Source organism: Siphateles boraxobius, unplaced genomic scaffold, assembly GCF_051911475.1.
Source record: "Siphateles boraxobius isolate OS27281-9 unplaced genomic scaffold, OSU_SipBor_1 65, whole genome shotgun sequence".
NCBI lineage: Eukaryota > Metazoa > Chordata > Actinopteri > Cypriniformes > Leuciscidae > Siphateles > Siphateles boraxobius.
This window is the reverse complement of record NW_027509192.1, coordinates 11,460,983-11,477,006: the sequence shown is the minus strand read 5'-3', so window position 1 is coordinate 11,477,006 and position 16,024 is coordinate 11,460,983. Positions and strand designations below refer to the sequence as shown.

The 16,024-nt window shown below is 37.2% G+C and overlaps 2 protein-coding genes across 3 annotated transcripts; one reads left to right on the top strand and one right to left on the bottom strand.

The window, feature by feature from the left end:
* Positions 1–964: 964 nt before the first annotated feature.
* Positions 965–2,898, bottom strand: lrrc10 (leucine rich repeat containing 10). Its single transcript, XM_077210985.1, has 2 exons — positions 2,690–2,898; positions 965–2,433 (listed from the first exon to the last, which is right to left on the bottom strand). Exon 2 carries the CDS (start codon positions 2,422–2,424, stop codon positions 1,597–1,599), a length of 828 nt encoding a protein of 275 aa, XP_077067100.1. The 5' UTR covers positions 2,425–2,433; positions 2,690–2,898; the 3' UTR covers positions 965–1,596.
* A 1,861-nt stretch (positions 2,899–4,759) lies between these two features.
* cnot2 (CCR4-NOT transcription complex, subunit 2) lies at positions 4,760–15,978 on the top strand. 2 transcript variants are annotated; one of them, XM_077210983.1, is made up of 15 exons: positions 4,760–4,889; positions 5,966–6,085; positions 7,134–7,206; positions 7,321–7,468; positions 7,555–7,734; positions 10,459–10,535; positions 10,662–10,787; positions 10,974–11,098; positions 11,296–11,416; positions 12,127–12,283; positions 12,382–12,443; positions 12,527–12,576; positions 12,657–12,757; positions 12,861–13,005; positions 14,519–15,978. In XM_077210983.1, exons 2-15 carry the CDS (start codon positions 5,978–5,980, stop codon positions 14,603–14,605), a joined length of 1,560 nt encoding a protein of 519 aa, XP_077067098.1. In that variant the 5' UTR covers positions 4,760–4,889; positions 5,966–5,977; the 3' UTR covers positions 14,606–15,978. The 2 variants fall into 2 exon arrangements, with proteins under 2 accessions (XP_077067098.1, XP_077067099.1); XM_077210984.1 differs by having other exon boundaries at positions 4,849–4,876.
* Positions 15,979–16,024: the final 46 nt, after the last annotated feature.

Below are 16,024 nucleotides of genomic sequence, written 5' to 3'. Positions count from 1 at the left end.
TCAAACAACAACATTACACACTCACTAAAGATAGAAAAGTGAAATCATGATCATTCACCCCTTTTAAATATGCTAATTTAAATCATGCCTAATCCTACTTTATTCTGGGTCCTGTTTGTGAATCTGAGACCTGCCTTTATGTTTAATTTACTAGCCTAAATACATAGGCCTAATGCCATTGAGTGACGTTACATCATTGACAGGTTCTATTTTGTAAATGCTTAAATAATACACATCAAAATATACATAATTTTAAACAATGTCTGATTGCTTATAATTGTTCTGTCATCCTTTGTTGGCTTGTTCACATGTTTTTAACCCGTGAATATAACAGTGTCCTGCTTGACTTCATATTACAGAGCAGGAGCACCATAGAGGATGATTAAAACCAATTAAGAGTCTTACATCAAAATGGAGACCCGAATCTGTTCCAGAAAACCTGCATTATTTATGAACAGGGCACATTGTTAGAATTGTACCATTTATCATTGACATGGCCAACCTCACTTAACAGATTCAGAAATCTGGTTAAACTAATGCCTGGCTGAAATCTGAGACTACTTTCTACAGAAATTTTTTAGGTTGCAGTTTTGGCATAACAAAATGGTAGTCCTGAAAACATATCTTTTTCCGAAGAAGAAATGTTGCCAATTCTGTAAAACACTGAAATGATGTAGCAATCATAAATAACATCACAAAAAGAAAGAAAGAAAGACGTTGGCACAATTCATACCAAGAAAGCTGATACCCTTTAATTTAAATATTTGTGTTGCAAATGGCAGAAAGAATATGTGTAAATTAAATATTTAATATTTAAATTCATAAATATAAATACTTTAATTCTAATATCTAATATATGTCCCAATTGTTTATTATGAATCTAATATATATATATATGAACAGAATATATAAATATATATATATATATATATATATATATATATATATATTACATTATTACATATTACATTTATTTACATTTAAATAATTTCTATACTTTTCTATAAATCTACTATAAAATATATACTAGTGGCGATTTCACAGACCAAGCTTAAGCCTAGTCCCAGACTAAAATGCATGTTTGAGCTGTTTTAACTGAAAGAAACTTGCACTGGCACACTGTAAAAAAAGAAAAGAAAGAGTTGCTGCCTTAAATTTTAAAGTACAATCAACTTGGATGTTTAATTCATTGTAACTTAAATTACATTAAACTGACTTAAAACTAGTTGAATCTTGTATAACTTGTGAAAAAGTTGAAAATTGCTTAACTTATTGTCATGAATTAAAGCAATGTAAAAACATGTGTTGTCATAACTTTTTGATCATAATTTTTTTTTACAGTGCATATCTTATGTCAGTGTCTCATAATCCCTAATTTAACTAAGGCCTAATCCTGGCTTAATTTAAGCCCTGCCTGTGAAACCAGGCCTATATCTATTATAAAAACGACAAAAGACTAGGCTATAGTGAAATTATTGTCACTTTTCACAAACACTCTATTCAGCAGTCGTCCTCTGCAGTTTCAAAAACTCATCCTGATCTTGATGCTCTTTGTATCACATAGCTGTTTGCTCTACAAATCCTCGCTGATCTTCTTCACTCGATGTCTTCCAGTGATCCCTGGACCTTCACGCTTGCTTGGACAACATGTCCATCACCCTCATCTTCCTCACCATCAGAGCTGTCGGCCCAGCGCCCGACCCGTCTCACGCTTTCAGCCACCACTGGTGCGTTCACACAGGGATTGTGGTCGTAGATGACAAGCTTCAAGCCTCTTAAGTAGGCCAGCGACGGAAACTGCTGAATGCGATTGCGATCCACATCGATCACCTCCAAGTAATGCATCTTCAGCAACACAGGAGGGAAGTCATTTAGCATGTTCCCGGCCAGCCAGATGCTGCGCAGCTCCTCCAGTCGCCCGAGCTCGGAGGGTAAACTACGTAGCTGATTGTAGCCCAAATGAAGGGTCTTGATGTTGGGAAGCTGGCATATTACTCGAGGGAACTTGGTGAAGCAGTTGGTCTCCAGCCACAACGTTTTAAGCTCCGTGAGTTGCCTCAGCTCCTTCGGCAGGCCGTACAGTCGGTTATTACCGAGGTAGAGGATGTTCAGCTGAACGAGGCTGCATACGACCAGAGGAAGCTCTTCGAAACGGTTGAAGTCCAAGGCTAGAAGCTGGAGCTTCTGCAGGTTTCGCAGCTCCGATGGCAGGTTGCTCAGGTGGTTGTCGCTTAGATAGAGTTTGACTAATTCATTGAAAGCAGAAGCTCTGGCTGGAAAGCGACGTAACTGCCGGCTACTCAGGTCTAGAGTACGATCAAGCGGCATCTCCTTCAAGTCGCCTACTAAGAAGTGTTGACATCTCTCGGAGGGCACGAAGGCCACGGCACCTCGCACAACATTTCCCATCTTCTCGGCCCACATTCATGGTCTCTTGAAACACAATATAAGAGTACACAAAGGTCAAACATAAAGGTTTCTGCAACAATGCTATCCACTCTTAAAAATAAAGGTTCTTTATTGGCATCGATAGTTACATAAGAACCTTTAATCTGTGGAATAATGTGAAAGGTTCTTAATGGAACCATCGATGACAAGAAAAAAACATTATTTTTAAGAGTATAGATAAGTAGTACGAATGACACAATGAAAAGACTAAATAAAAACTTAAATATTCCTTTCTTCTTACCAGGCTGCCAAAATGTAGATCTTCATTTACCATCAAGCTTTTTTGTCAGAAAGACTGAGAGCGCAAAATGGGCGTCAGTGTGGTGTTTCGTGCTCCTGTGTTCTGCTGACACCTCTGCCCTGCCAGTCTCCGAGAGCACCAGAGATGACATCCAGCATGCTCCTCCCCATTCCGGCTAAATGATTTCTTCCAGCTCTGGAAGGTGGAGCTGGCCGGGAGCTGTGATAAGCCTAAAGGTGTCTTGTGATTAAGGAATTTGAGGGTCATCTGAGACCTTCTATTTAGGCGCTTTTATCTCAAGTCAGGACCCTCTGCATAACTGAGACCACTTGTGTGCCCCAGCTCAAAAAGATAAGACTTACTCAGTTATGGACAACCAGTAGAGGCTGTCAACATCACATGGCATGCCACAGTATTTGGCTGGGAAAGTTTAAGAGTAAGAATGGGAAATAAAAATAAATAAATAGTTTTTTTCATAATCAAACTGATTATAATATATAATCAAAAAAATCCTGTTAAATTTACGGTAAAAACTGTTAGTTGTGGTTGCCAGAAATTCACCGTAAAAATACTGTGACAGTTTTTCCAGCTTTACAGAATGCCTGTGTATTTTACAACTTACAACTGTATATTTTACCAAGTGATATAATTTTAATATACATACTTTAAATTACAAAAGCTGCCTTTTTACTGTAAGACGTTAACCACCATAATTCCAGATGATGAATCAAGGTTCGTAATTGGCCTGTTCATACAACTTATTAAATACTTAGACAGTGCACAAGGTCATACGTACAAAGAAAAAACACCATCAGGGTAACATTCATGACAACAATAATGCAGTACACATTAACTTCATAGCATAATATGTAACAAAAAACAGACTAATGTACCTTACTGATAATAAAAAAAAGAAACCTAATTATTTATTTAAAAAAATGTAATCATATATGATGTGTAAAACATGTAATTTCAATGTTTTATTACTGTAAATTATATGGACATTCATACTACTTGCAAAAAACATAAATTTGACAGTATGTTACAGTAAAATTACATATGTGAGGTAAACCATTTACAGTGGTGTAACTTACAATTCTTTCATTTAACATATTTATATATAATTTATGTATATATACACACACACACACACACACATATATATGTCATTTTGATTAAAAGTAAAAAAGATATATATATTATATATATATATATATATATTTTATAATTATTATAAATTATTAAACATAATTTCAATGTAAGTAGTTCTTTTTTTTACAAATAGGATGGACATGATAAACAAAAGCTAAAGCCTTTTATTCAATAAATTCACAGAATTTCATTATTTTATTAATGCTTTTGTCTTCATTATGATATCACACAGTTTTACATAAAATCATATACTATAAAGATTATGTAGATAAAATAGGATAATAATGCATTTCACCATATTTTATGCTGCGAAAATAAGATCAGCAGCACCGAAATGGTACTATCTATGCTTCTGCTATACATAGCAATTGTATACCCAGTTGCTTTGGATTTTTGAGTAAAATAAGGTCGTAGGTTAACATTATTTAAAGAAACACCTTTAGTGTGATAAAACACCACAATGTGTGGCTGTATTTTGGGATAATGACTGGCTAACTGTCCATTATCCATTATTTACATGCTGCTTTCGAGTGTTTTCGAAACAGGCCTTATATACCTATCAGAGCGAAAAGTTTGTAACTCCTAGTATTAAATCTTGAAAACATCCCATTTCTATATTACACCTCAAATTATGAATTCTTAATCAATGTTACCTGCACTTGGCTGCAGATGTAAAACACACATATTCTGTAAGATCGTAAGATTTTCTGTATTCTAAGCAGGGCTCGTTAAATGGCAGACAACAAAATATTATAATAAATTATCATAAGTGCAAACTATAAACAAATCAAATGAAACTGCTGGTGTGATGTTTCAGGTATAAAAAGAGTGACTAGACTAGAGTGTAATGGTGTCATTCTATTATAACATAATAAAATTCTCCTGTAGAGTGTCTAAGATCCAGCAGAATGTGTCCAGCACAATTTTTAGTCTAGTATGAAATAAACTGAAGGTCAAGGGGTCAGAGGGTAAAGGCTATTCCCCCAGCATTCTCGCCTGTAGGATACACAGCCATCTTGGATCTGCGAGGAGAGGGTAAATTAATGCGGTTAGTCAATTTCATTTTCACCCTAAAAAATACATTGCACAACAGGGTTTGTCTCGCATATACAGGGCCAAATGAACATTTGCAGCTTTATGCGTTTATCCAAGCAGATATTTAGTAGCTGGATGAATGCAATGACACGTTTGCACGGCTTTACTGGTTTCTGTTTTTGTTCTGGAGGCCAGAGTTAGCCGACTAGCGCTGAGTGCTAACAAAAACAGTCAGCCGAGACAGAGGCCTAAACCATTTCAACAGATAGATACATGCATATTGTATGTCTAGGCATATAGTATAAAACTGAAACACCATGACTAATATAGATTAAATGGTTCAATGTGTTTTGGTTTTCATTAATCTTTATGTAAGCCGAAAATGTCTAGTTAGCAGCTACATAGCTATCGGCAAAGCTAACTAGCTGATATAAATGAGAACATTTCGCGACATGCCATTGTTTATTTTACTTATTTATCTCTGTAATTATGTTCGTAATTCCATAACACGTACGAATCAGTTTTATGTTTTTGAATAATGTTACGGTGGATTGAAATGTGAGTTTGTTAAAGTATCTGGCTAGTAATTCATGTTTCTTTATGGATTTAGCTGGTGTTTTAAGCTGATTTTGTGTTGGTTGTCAGGTGTCAGTTTAGAAAGCGATATTTGTTTTGTTTTCCAACCATACACCAAATATCTGCTGGGTTTTGATTAGATGAATACATTATTTGTTCAACAACGTACCGAAATAGCAGGACTATATGCTCTTATAGCATACGATTATTCGCTAAATTACAGTAAAGTTGAATCTTACACATACTAATTGCGAGATTCAGGTGTAAATTGTGCTGAAGAAAAAAAAACAGTCTCTACGTTTTCATAATGCTCTTTAAAGCAGCGTGTAGCCTTAGGTGTTGTTCTGCAGTGGTAATTCATTATTTATTACAAGTTCTCAGTATTGCCATATAGATCTGGTTAATGATAAGTCAACTAGATGTGTGCAAAGATAATCTGATATGATTTTGCTTCAGATATGGGTGATCAGGAATTAAATATCTTGGCTTTAACTGCCTCCTCTTTTTCCGTAGGTGACAAACGGAATGTTCAGTGCAACGAGAAAGAAGTTTGTTGAGGGGGGCGAAAGTGAATACTCGGATGAGATGTACTATGGCCAGCAGTCAATGTTCCCGCATCGATCGGAGAAAGACGTAAGAACAGTCGCTAGTTAATTCTGATTGTTATGTCCATCGTGTCTAATGCTTTTGTTGACCATAGGTCCGATAGAATGAAAGCATATTACTTTATTATTGGCTTATTTCACATGCACTGCGAACATTTGCACTGCGAACAGGTTCATGACCTGACCACCAAAACATATGCAAAATTGTTTTCTTTCCAAAATCATTATTATTTTTTTAATTTAGCAATAGTCCTTCATAAACATATATATGGCTCAAAACATTACTGATAAATTACATTACTGAAACTAATGTGAATGCCACTATAATGTCATAATTTCCAGACTTTTGTAGTTGGTAGCGTGCCAATAAAAAAATCATGGCGGGAACAAATTATGACAACAATTTAGCTGTTTTGTATTTCCCATCATTCTGAATGGCAACATAACAGAGATAAAGAATCCAATGCACATCTAATGTGCGTCATAATTTGTTTTTATGATGCATTAGTGCTAAAAAGCGTCTTTCATTTGTCAGTAAGGGAAATAGAGAGAAATGTAAATGAGAAATATACACTACCATTCAATATATAGGCTATATATATATTAAAGAAGTTAATAGTTTTATTCAGCAAGGATGCATCTATCAAAAGTGACTGTAAAGACATTTATGTTACAAAATATTTCCATTTCATATAAATGCTGTTCTTTTGAACTTTCTAGTCATCAAGGAATCTTGAAAAAATATGAGCACAACTATTTTCAACATTGATAATAATAATAAATGTTTCTTGAGCAGCAAATCATAATATTAGAATGATTTCTGAAGGATCATGTGACACCGAAGACTGGAGTAATGATGCTGAAAATCACAAGAATAAATTACATTAAAAAAAACAATAATATGAATAATAATAATATATTTCACTATATTACTTATCAAATTCTTTCAAAAATCTCACCTTCTACAACTTATGGATATGTGTATATGTAAATATGTTTATGAAAAGGGTTTCTAATATGTGTGTTTAATAATGTCAGATCTTGTTTACATAGTATTTAAAAAACTTGGTTTACAGATGCTGCCATCTCCCTCGCCGTCATTGTCAGGTCAATTGTCACAACTTGGTGCGAGTTTGTATGGTCCGCAAAGTGAGTACAAGTCTTCGATCTGGCTTATATTTCTGATAAGTTGTTGTGCTTCTCATAAAAGCACTTTGCACTCTGATTCTGAGCACCATTTTATCAGTGTTTCTTAATTTGTAGGTGCACTAGGTTTCTCAACAAGAGGTATGAGCAACAACAATCCTCAACTGAACCGGAGTTTAACACAAGGCACTCAGTTACCGAGCCATAGCACCCCAACCACAGGCGTTCCAACAATGTCCCTCCACACACCACCGTCGCCGAACAGGTACGCCATCTCCTCCGTGTGATTTATGTTGTGTGGGATGCCGTGATCTGCTGTGCTAAATCCCTGCCTTGCTGATGTTTCCGCAGGGGCATCCTTCCCATGAACACCAGGAACATGATGAGCTCGCAGGTAGGGCAGGGCATGGGTATGAGCGGCAGGACCAACAGCATGGGCAGCTCTGGCCTGGGCAGCCCTAACCGCAGCTCTCCCAGCATTATCTGCATGCCCAAACAGCAGCCAGCACGCCAGCCGTTCACCATCAACAGGTAAGACTGACCACACGCGAGTGAGCAAACACAACTTGATTTGGTAAGGCTTTCTGAGGCTGTGAGTTTAACATGTTAGTACAGTTTACTATTTAAAAAAAATACATGCACAGAAATACCAGTGCCAAGACAGTGGTCAGATTGTGTTCAATGTAGTGGGAAAAAAACAAACTATAAATTGACTTCTGAAGACACTTTTTGTAACGTCAAATGCTTTCTTTTTCCACAGTAATAGAATGTCTTTAATTTATCTTTATCGTTTATGGCAAGGCTCAACAGTAAGGATTGAGGGTTAGGCTAGCAGTCAAAAAATACATTCAAAGTGTCCCTATTATGCTTTTTTTGAGAGGCTGCTCACTGCAGAGCCACGGGTCAAGTGTGAAGTCCAGCTCCGCCTCTCTGAATGTAATGGGTGGAGCTAGAATATCCAACCACACCCTAATCCTAACTCCATTACTCCACCCATAACATAATTTGGCTCTGCAGTGAGCACCACTGTAGTTTGTAATATAGCAGTCTGTGAATGTAAAAGCTCTACAAAATATCAAAGAACTAAGTGCAGATGAATAGTAGGGATGGGCATTTTTGTCCATTTTTCATTTCGAGCATTGATAGATCTCGAAAATTAGTACTCATGTACTCGAGGATGGGGCTTGTGTGGGGGCGTGGCATGTCTGTTAGGGTGATAATGAAAATATTTCAATTAAAACAGGCCTGTTGAAAAAATGACAAGAAAAAAAGAACACTGCTGGATTATTAATAATATACTTTTTTTTTGTTGAAAAATTCTACAAGGAAAGGAAAAATCTAAAAGGAATTTGACTGTCTCAAATAACCACTGCACACTTTCAAATCCATATTTTCACTTTATTTCGCCAGTCTGGACTGCATGCTGTCCTAACGCTAACCAATCAGACATCAGGGACTGCCCAAAATGCGGTGTCAGGAAAAAAATAAAAATTGTCACAGCGATCATTTTTTTCATGATTGATCGTCGCTATCACACAGAGTACTCGTGCACATCCCTGATAAATATTGTTATTGTCTCCTAAAAGAAAGAAGCGATTCTGAACGACCTGAAACGAGTCGTCAGTAATTAAGCCTGTTTTATGTTTCGGCGTCGAATCGACGGCGTACCCCCGCAGACCCCTCTGCGTCGCCGCGAACCCCTCCGCCGTAGCTCGACGTGCACCTCAAAAAAATTGTAACTACGCGTTCGAGGCGACGCAGACCACAAGGGCTGTGATTGGTCAGATGCACCGCGATGCAACTCAACCTGACGCAGAACCCTAAAACGGCCACGACGCCGTAGGAGTTGACGCAGAAGCATAATGAGGCCTTTACAGTCTTTCTTCCTGCATGAACCTAAGTAGGTTTGTAATAAATTTGCATAATGGGTTACCCGTGTTCTTCATTGGCTGCCTTTGAACAACGTCTACTTTGACCCTCAAACACTGTAGTTGTAGCTGAGACTGGAAGAGTTTGATTTGTGTTGCTGAAAAGAGGTGAAGCGGCGATGTTTGTGTTTTTTGCCCTTTGAACTTTGATGCTAATGTTGTAAATATATTATAGGAGACCTAAAAACAACATAAGAAGTCTTTAAAATAGCATAATAGGAGCACTTTAAAATGTATTATACATTTGTACACATTGATTTTTGTCAGTTTTTTTATATGCTTTAATAGCTGAAAATTGTGCCGTTATTAAAAATTACACAGAAAACTCACAGACAGCAATAAATAAACAGTTCTACTGGAAAATAATTGGATACATTACTGATCGGTGGTTGTATGTATTTGTTACAAGTGTGTTGAATGTTCAACCCAGTCCGTCTCAAGTCATTCTGTGTCAGCAACTTTAAAAAGTATAATTCTCCACCAAAAGACAAATATGTGTAGACAAATGTAAGATACCAACTCCAATCTTTTGAATGGTAGTGTAAGATTTTTTGTTTTTAAGAAGTCTCTTATGCTCACCAAGGCTGCATTTATTTGTCCAAAAATATAGTGAAAACAGCAATATTGTGAAATATTATTAGAATAAATAATGACTGTTAAAAAAGCAGCCATTACTCTAGTATTCAGTCTCATATGATCCTTCAAAATCATTCATGCTGATATTCTGCTCAAGAAATATTTATTATTATCAATGTTGAAGACAATTGTGCTGCTTAATATTTTTTGTGAAAACTGTGATCTTTTTTTTCAGGATTCTTTGATTAAATTTATAAGGACTGCATTTTTTAAATGGAAACCTTTTGTAATACTTTAAACGTCTTTACTGTAACTTTTGATCAATTTAATGTGTCCTTGCTGAATACAAGTAGTGTGACCCAATAGCACACTTTCGTCAACTAGATCGAAACTCTCTTACACTGTCCCTGGATCAGCAAGCCATCCTTATTGTTGAGCCTTGTTAATGTACTTTTCCCATTATAACCGAATTACAGGCCTACATTTTTTTTGCAAGGCTTGTTTTCTCTGCACATTTACGGCTGATGGGCACACATCATCTTGTTAGAATCTCCTTTCTTAAATACACACTTTGTTCCTTTGTTTATTGCTAAAATTAAAGCTGATTTTATGTTAAAAAGTGGATTCTCATAATCTTAAATACATATTATGTATTTTAATTAACTTTTACCTTAGGCCAAGATAAGGCCAATCAAGACTGATTAAGACTGACCTTAACAAAAGGGTCAAATCCTCATGTGTGTCATTGTAGTATGTCGGGATTTGGAATGGGCCGGAGCCAGGGGTTTGGAATGAACTCCTTATCCAATAACATCTTCAACGGGACAGGTGAGTACTTCATTGATCGAGCTTGGTGATGACACACCATGACAGGAGCCGTGATGCTTAAATTATGTTCTAGAAAAAGAAGCATTCCATTCTCATTTTATTCTATTTCTATCATCTGTGTGGCAGACGGGAGTGAAAACGTGACAGGAATAGATCTCTCAGAATTCCCAGCACTTGCAGACAGAAGTCGGAGGGAGGGAAACGGCAACCCAACACCGTTGCATAATCCGCTGGCTGGAAGGGCACCCTATGGTACGAGTTCATTTTACACAGTCGCATCACTTAGCAGCCGGAAACCTAAACCCTCTTAGTTTTTATGACTAAGCATGCTTCTCCTTGAATGAATGATGTGTTGTGAATGCATGACAAGTTCAGTGGTTTTATTTGTATTTTCTCACAATTACCATCAAACCTTTGTTAAAATGTATCTCTGTGTAGTTGGAATGGTCACAAAGCCATCGAACGAACAGTCGCAGGACTTCTCGATTCACAACGAAGACTTCCCAGCCCTACCCGGGCCCAACTACAAGGACCCGACATTGAGCACGGATGAAAGCAAATCAGTCAGTATTGCCTGAATTTGATCTTCCATAAGTTTCATAGAGAGATATAAATAAACATGTGTAAATAATTAACATGTGTCATTGTTTTGCAGGATGGGTAAGGATACTTGGCTATTCAAATTTGAAGTGATGCTGTCCAGTGTTGCGACGATTGTTTGACCTTTAACGCATTGTTCTGGCCTCTGCTGTCTTCACAGAACTTGAACTCCTCAGGCAAGGGCAGCTCAAGTGCAGATGGACCCAAATTTCCCGGTGACAAGACATCATCAGCACAGAATAACAACCAGCAAAAGAAAGGGATCCAGGTGTTGCCTGATGGTGAGGCTCCCTAGCAACATTCACGGATGTATTTCAAACAACTTCCAGCTTTGAAAACATAACTGTTGAATAAAACAAGTAATGTGCTTTTTAACCAATTATTTTAAAGTATCAAGAATCTGCTCAGGCAGGTTTCAATGCACCAGTCAGGGTTTCCATTTCAAGTTTATATATTTAAAAAATATTATAATAATAATACTTTCAATCCCATGAAAAGTCATGGAAAGCAATATCTTAAAGTTCATGGATGACCGTGTACATCAGTCACCACCGAAGACGTTTTTGAACCATGAAAAACCCTGTGGACATACAAGGTTTCAGCCCGACATATGTGTGTGTGTATATGTGTGTATATATATATATATATATATATATATATATATATATATATATATAGAGAGAGAGAGAGAGAGAGAGAGAGAGAGAGAGAGAGAGAGAGAGAGAGAGAGAGAGAGAGAGAGAGAGAGAGAGAATGCTCTCCGTTCATCAAATATTTTCACTTCAAACTCACTAAATCCCAGCCTATATATATATATATACACACACACACACACACACACCTAGAAAGTGATTTTTTTAACAAATTTTTTATAAATCATCTGCACCTGCTAAATGCAGGAAATAAACAAATTAATTGTTCAAAAGATGTGGGAACCCTGTCCATTGGAAACCCTCAATCAAACTTTCACATCCGTTCTCGTCTTTTATAGGCAAGGTAACAAACATTCCCTCAGGAATGGTGACGGATCAGTTTGGAATGATTGGACTCCTGACATTCATCCGGGCAGCTGAGACGGACCCTGGGATGGTTCACCTGGCTTTAGGAAGCGACCTAACAACGCTAGGACTCAACCTCAACTCTCCAGAGTATGATGCTTTAGTTTTTTGCCAAATATTGATTTCTTGTCAATGTTCTCTTTTCGTCCATGCATACATTTCTGCATTTCTGTTTTAAATCCTTGTAGGAATCTGTATCCTAAGTTTGCATCTCCCTGGGCTTCAGCGCCGTGTCGACCACAAGACATTGGTAAGAGTTAATTTGATCTTACTTGGTAAAATGACCAACTCATTTAGGCTCTTCAGTAATGAATGCAACTGTTTTTTTTTTAGACTTCCATGTTCCTTCAGAGTACTTAACCAACATTCACATAAGGGACAAGGTGAGGTGATAAACACTTCAATAAAACAGCATTGAAATTGTAATGCGCACCCAGCTGACCTCATAATGTGCTCTACACAGCTGGCTGCAATAAAACTGGGGCGATATGGTGAAGACCTGCTGTTCTACCTCTACTACATGAACGGAGGAGACCTCTTACAACTCCTCGCTGCCGTCGAGCTGTACGTCCTGCTGATTAAGTCATTCTTTGCCCAAACATTTTTTGTGGTAACCAACCACAGGTGGACGTCGAGAGGTTAAATGGAACGCTTTGTTGTATTGCAGTTTCAACCGGGACTGGCGGTACCATAAAGAGGAAAGGGTTTGGATTACAAGAGCACCTGGCATGGAGCCCACGCTAAAGACCAACACCTACGAGAGAGGAACATACTACTTCTTTGATTGTCATAACTGGAGGAAGGTCGCTAAGGTAAAGATACTGAAATCGGTGTCCTGAAATATTTTTGTTTTTAGCTATAAGAGATTTGCTGATAGTCTTTTGCTGATATTTCTCTAACCTAACATCGGATTTGTGCCATTTCTAATGGCTCATGCCGATATCTAAGAGAGCAGCAAGATGACTGTTACAGTAATGACATATAATGTAAATAATAGTCGTGACCAATATCATCTTTTTAATTATACAATATGAGATAAATCTGTATAAAATATCCAGAAAGTGTAGATGATGATACTTAACCATAATGAGTTCACCCAAAAATGAAAATTCGGTCATTAATTACTCACCCTCATGTCGTTCCAAACCCATAAGCCTTTCATTTATCTTCGGAACACAAATAAAGATATTTTTGATGAAATATGAATTAAGTGGTTTAGTCCAATTTTTCTAAAGCGACTTGATCACTTTATATGATGAACAGATTTAATTGAACAGTGATAATAAACAGCTCAACCGAACCTGCTTGAACCATTCTTCATTCACTAGAATGGACCTCATTGATTCTTGCGGAAGCTCAAACGTGCTGCGTAACACGAGAATGAACCTCATTGGTTCTCGCACATTAAGCGATCATGCTTGAGCTTACGTTTACCACAAATGATTTGTGAGTTGATTGTTTACATGTAAATAAAAGCCTAAATTCAATCTGTTCATCATATAAAAGCGATCATGTCTCTTCAAAAAAATTTGGGCCGCTTATTTCAAATGAATTAGTTTTACGATCTCTTTATGAACGCTTTAAAAGCGTCAAAGTGGTAATTGCGTAACTGTCAATGAAGGTTCAGAAAGTTCTGAGGTTTCCTAAGATGAACGAAAGTCTTACGGGTTTGGAACGACATGAGGGTGAGTAAATAATGACAGAATTCTATTTGTCTGTGTTTTTTTATTTATTTATTTCAAATACAAATGCCACTGTTTTAACAGAGATTGTATTTTTTACATTTTCAATCCCTCCCCGACCACCCCAAAACAACATGCCTTAGTTGTATTATAACCTGTTAAGTAAACAATAATAGTACAAAAGATGATGAAAAATAATAATGACACTAATAATAAAACAATATTAAAATAATATAAATATGCAACTGTTAAACTATCACAATGTTTATATATACATAAATAATTAAAAAATAAAATATATTTGTGTTTTAAATGCATTAAAATTAATTGTAATAAATTATATTGTTTAATTTTATCTTTTTTGTTTACTGATTTTTTTGGGATTCAGTAAATTTTTACACATATATGGCAAAAATGTTTTAATCGATCTGCTGCAGTGTGAACATTGATTAAATATTATTCATTATTTACAAATAAAATAGTGCACCTTATTTGACCGTTAGTGCAGTTACCTGTCGATAGTGATAATGACGAAATATGTCATCATTATTATACTGAACGTTCAAGTGAAATGCATGTCATATATATATATATATATATACGTGGCTAGACGTCAGCTCTGTGCTTTTCTCTCGTCTCCCAGGAGTTTCACCTGGAATACGACAAGCTAGAGGAGCGGCCTCACGTGCCAACCACCTTCAATTACAATCCGGCCCAGCAGGCCTTCTGAAGCTGCGTCCATCAGCACCCGTGAGCTCTAGGAGCGATCGGCCAGAGACAGCCAGCCGACCTGCCCGACCACAAAAAACCTGGTTTTATTCCTCAACTGTCTGGACAAGAACTGCGGGAGGGGGAGGGGAGGGTGGCAGGGGTCTCCACCTTGAGAACTGGGTGGGAGGGACCCTGCCTTACAAATTATGTGCTGCCCGAACACAAAAAAACACTTCTATATATTTTCATTCTGTTTTTAAATTTCCCCTCTTACGTTTTTTTTCTTCTCCCTCCATTTCATTTCGAGCAGGGTCAATGTTTTGTTTACTCCTCTGATGGAAAGCCCCTTTTGGTGTTTGCCTGGAGTCTTTGAAGTTGCAGTACAGCACACAAACACATCCATTGGTATTAAAGAGAGAAAAAAAAATACGCAGTTCGCGCTTTGTTTTCCGAAGCGCGCTGCGCTAACAAACAGGACAGACACAAAGACAAATCCAATACATGTGAATACACAAGGGCAAAAGAAAATGCAATGTTCATTGTTGCACTATTTAGTAATAAAAGAACACAAAAATTGTTTTCTGCTTTTTTTTTAATGTGGGAAAATCGCTCCGCTCAAGTCGTTGTCTGGAAGGACGCGCGGCCCTGTCATTAACATCATGGAGGTGCTCCCCCCCCCCTTTTTTTCTTTCGTTTGTCATTCCTTTTGCTCCATCCACCTGCGTTCCTCATCCCGAGCTGTTTTCTGCTTAGTTTCAATAAAACCCAATCAGACTGTTTCAGTGACCGTTGCTGGGCACAAGCCGCGGACCAGGCGGTTGTGAGCTTATCGAGAAACATTGTTCCAGAATGAATACAAACCCTTTTCAGTCTTTGTTACGATTTTGTAATAAACGTGTACATTTTTTTAATTTTTTGACATCACATGAATAAAGATATGTATGTATGAATGTGTATATATATGATATATATAGATAGATGTATCTATATATATATATACATTACGTCTATTTTGGAAGAAGTAACTATGCTTGACCTCGTTTTTAGGAGGTAAACAGAAATGGCATTATGTGGTAGAAGCAAAAATGCAAAAGACAAAAAAAATGTAGTGAACAGTATGTTGAGCTGCCAGACAGGGAATCACGTTTGTTACCCTGTGCACTTAAAGACCAATTCAACTAAACGAATAAAGGCGACACGGAGGGCCTACCGAGGACATCTGTATTGCGGGAAGAAACCACGGGGGTGGAGACATTTCAACTGCAGCTATTTGAATAGAAGCATTTCGTAGGAAAGGGAAAACCGATAGTACGAAAAACAGACCAATCTTGTATTTTCTGACCACATTTAAGGCTCCCTTTCTTTGTAATAAAGCAGAACGGCTTTCCTGAACCAGTGTTTGGACTCTGTATGGGACGGGGTTGTGTGGGTGAGACCG

Bases quoted from the DNA above. Each gene is read 5' to 3' on its own strand.
- lrrc10 (XM_077210985.1), bottom strand. From the start codon at position 2,424: ATGTGGGCCGAGAAGATGGGAAATGTTGTGCGAGGTGCCGTGGCCTTC.
- cnot2 (XM_077210983.1), top strand. From the start codon at position 5,978: ATGTTCAGTGCAACGAGAAAGAAGTTTGTTGAGGGGGGCGAAAGTGAA. The intron at 6,086-7,133 runs GTAAGAACAGTC...CTTGGTTTACAG, and splicing joins CGCATCGATCGGAGAAAGAC to ATGCTGCCATCTCCCTCGCC. The intron at 12,577-12,656 runs GTGAGGTGATAA...TGCTCTACACAG, and splicing joins ACATTCACATAAGGGACAAG to CTGGCTGCAATAAAACTGGG.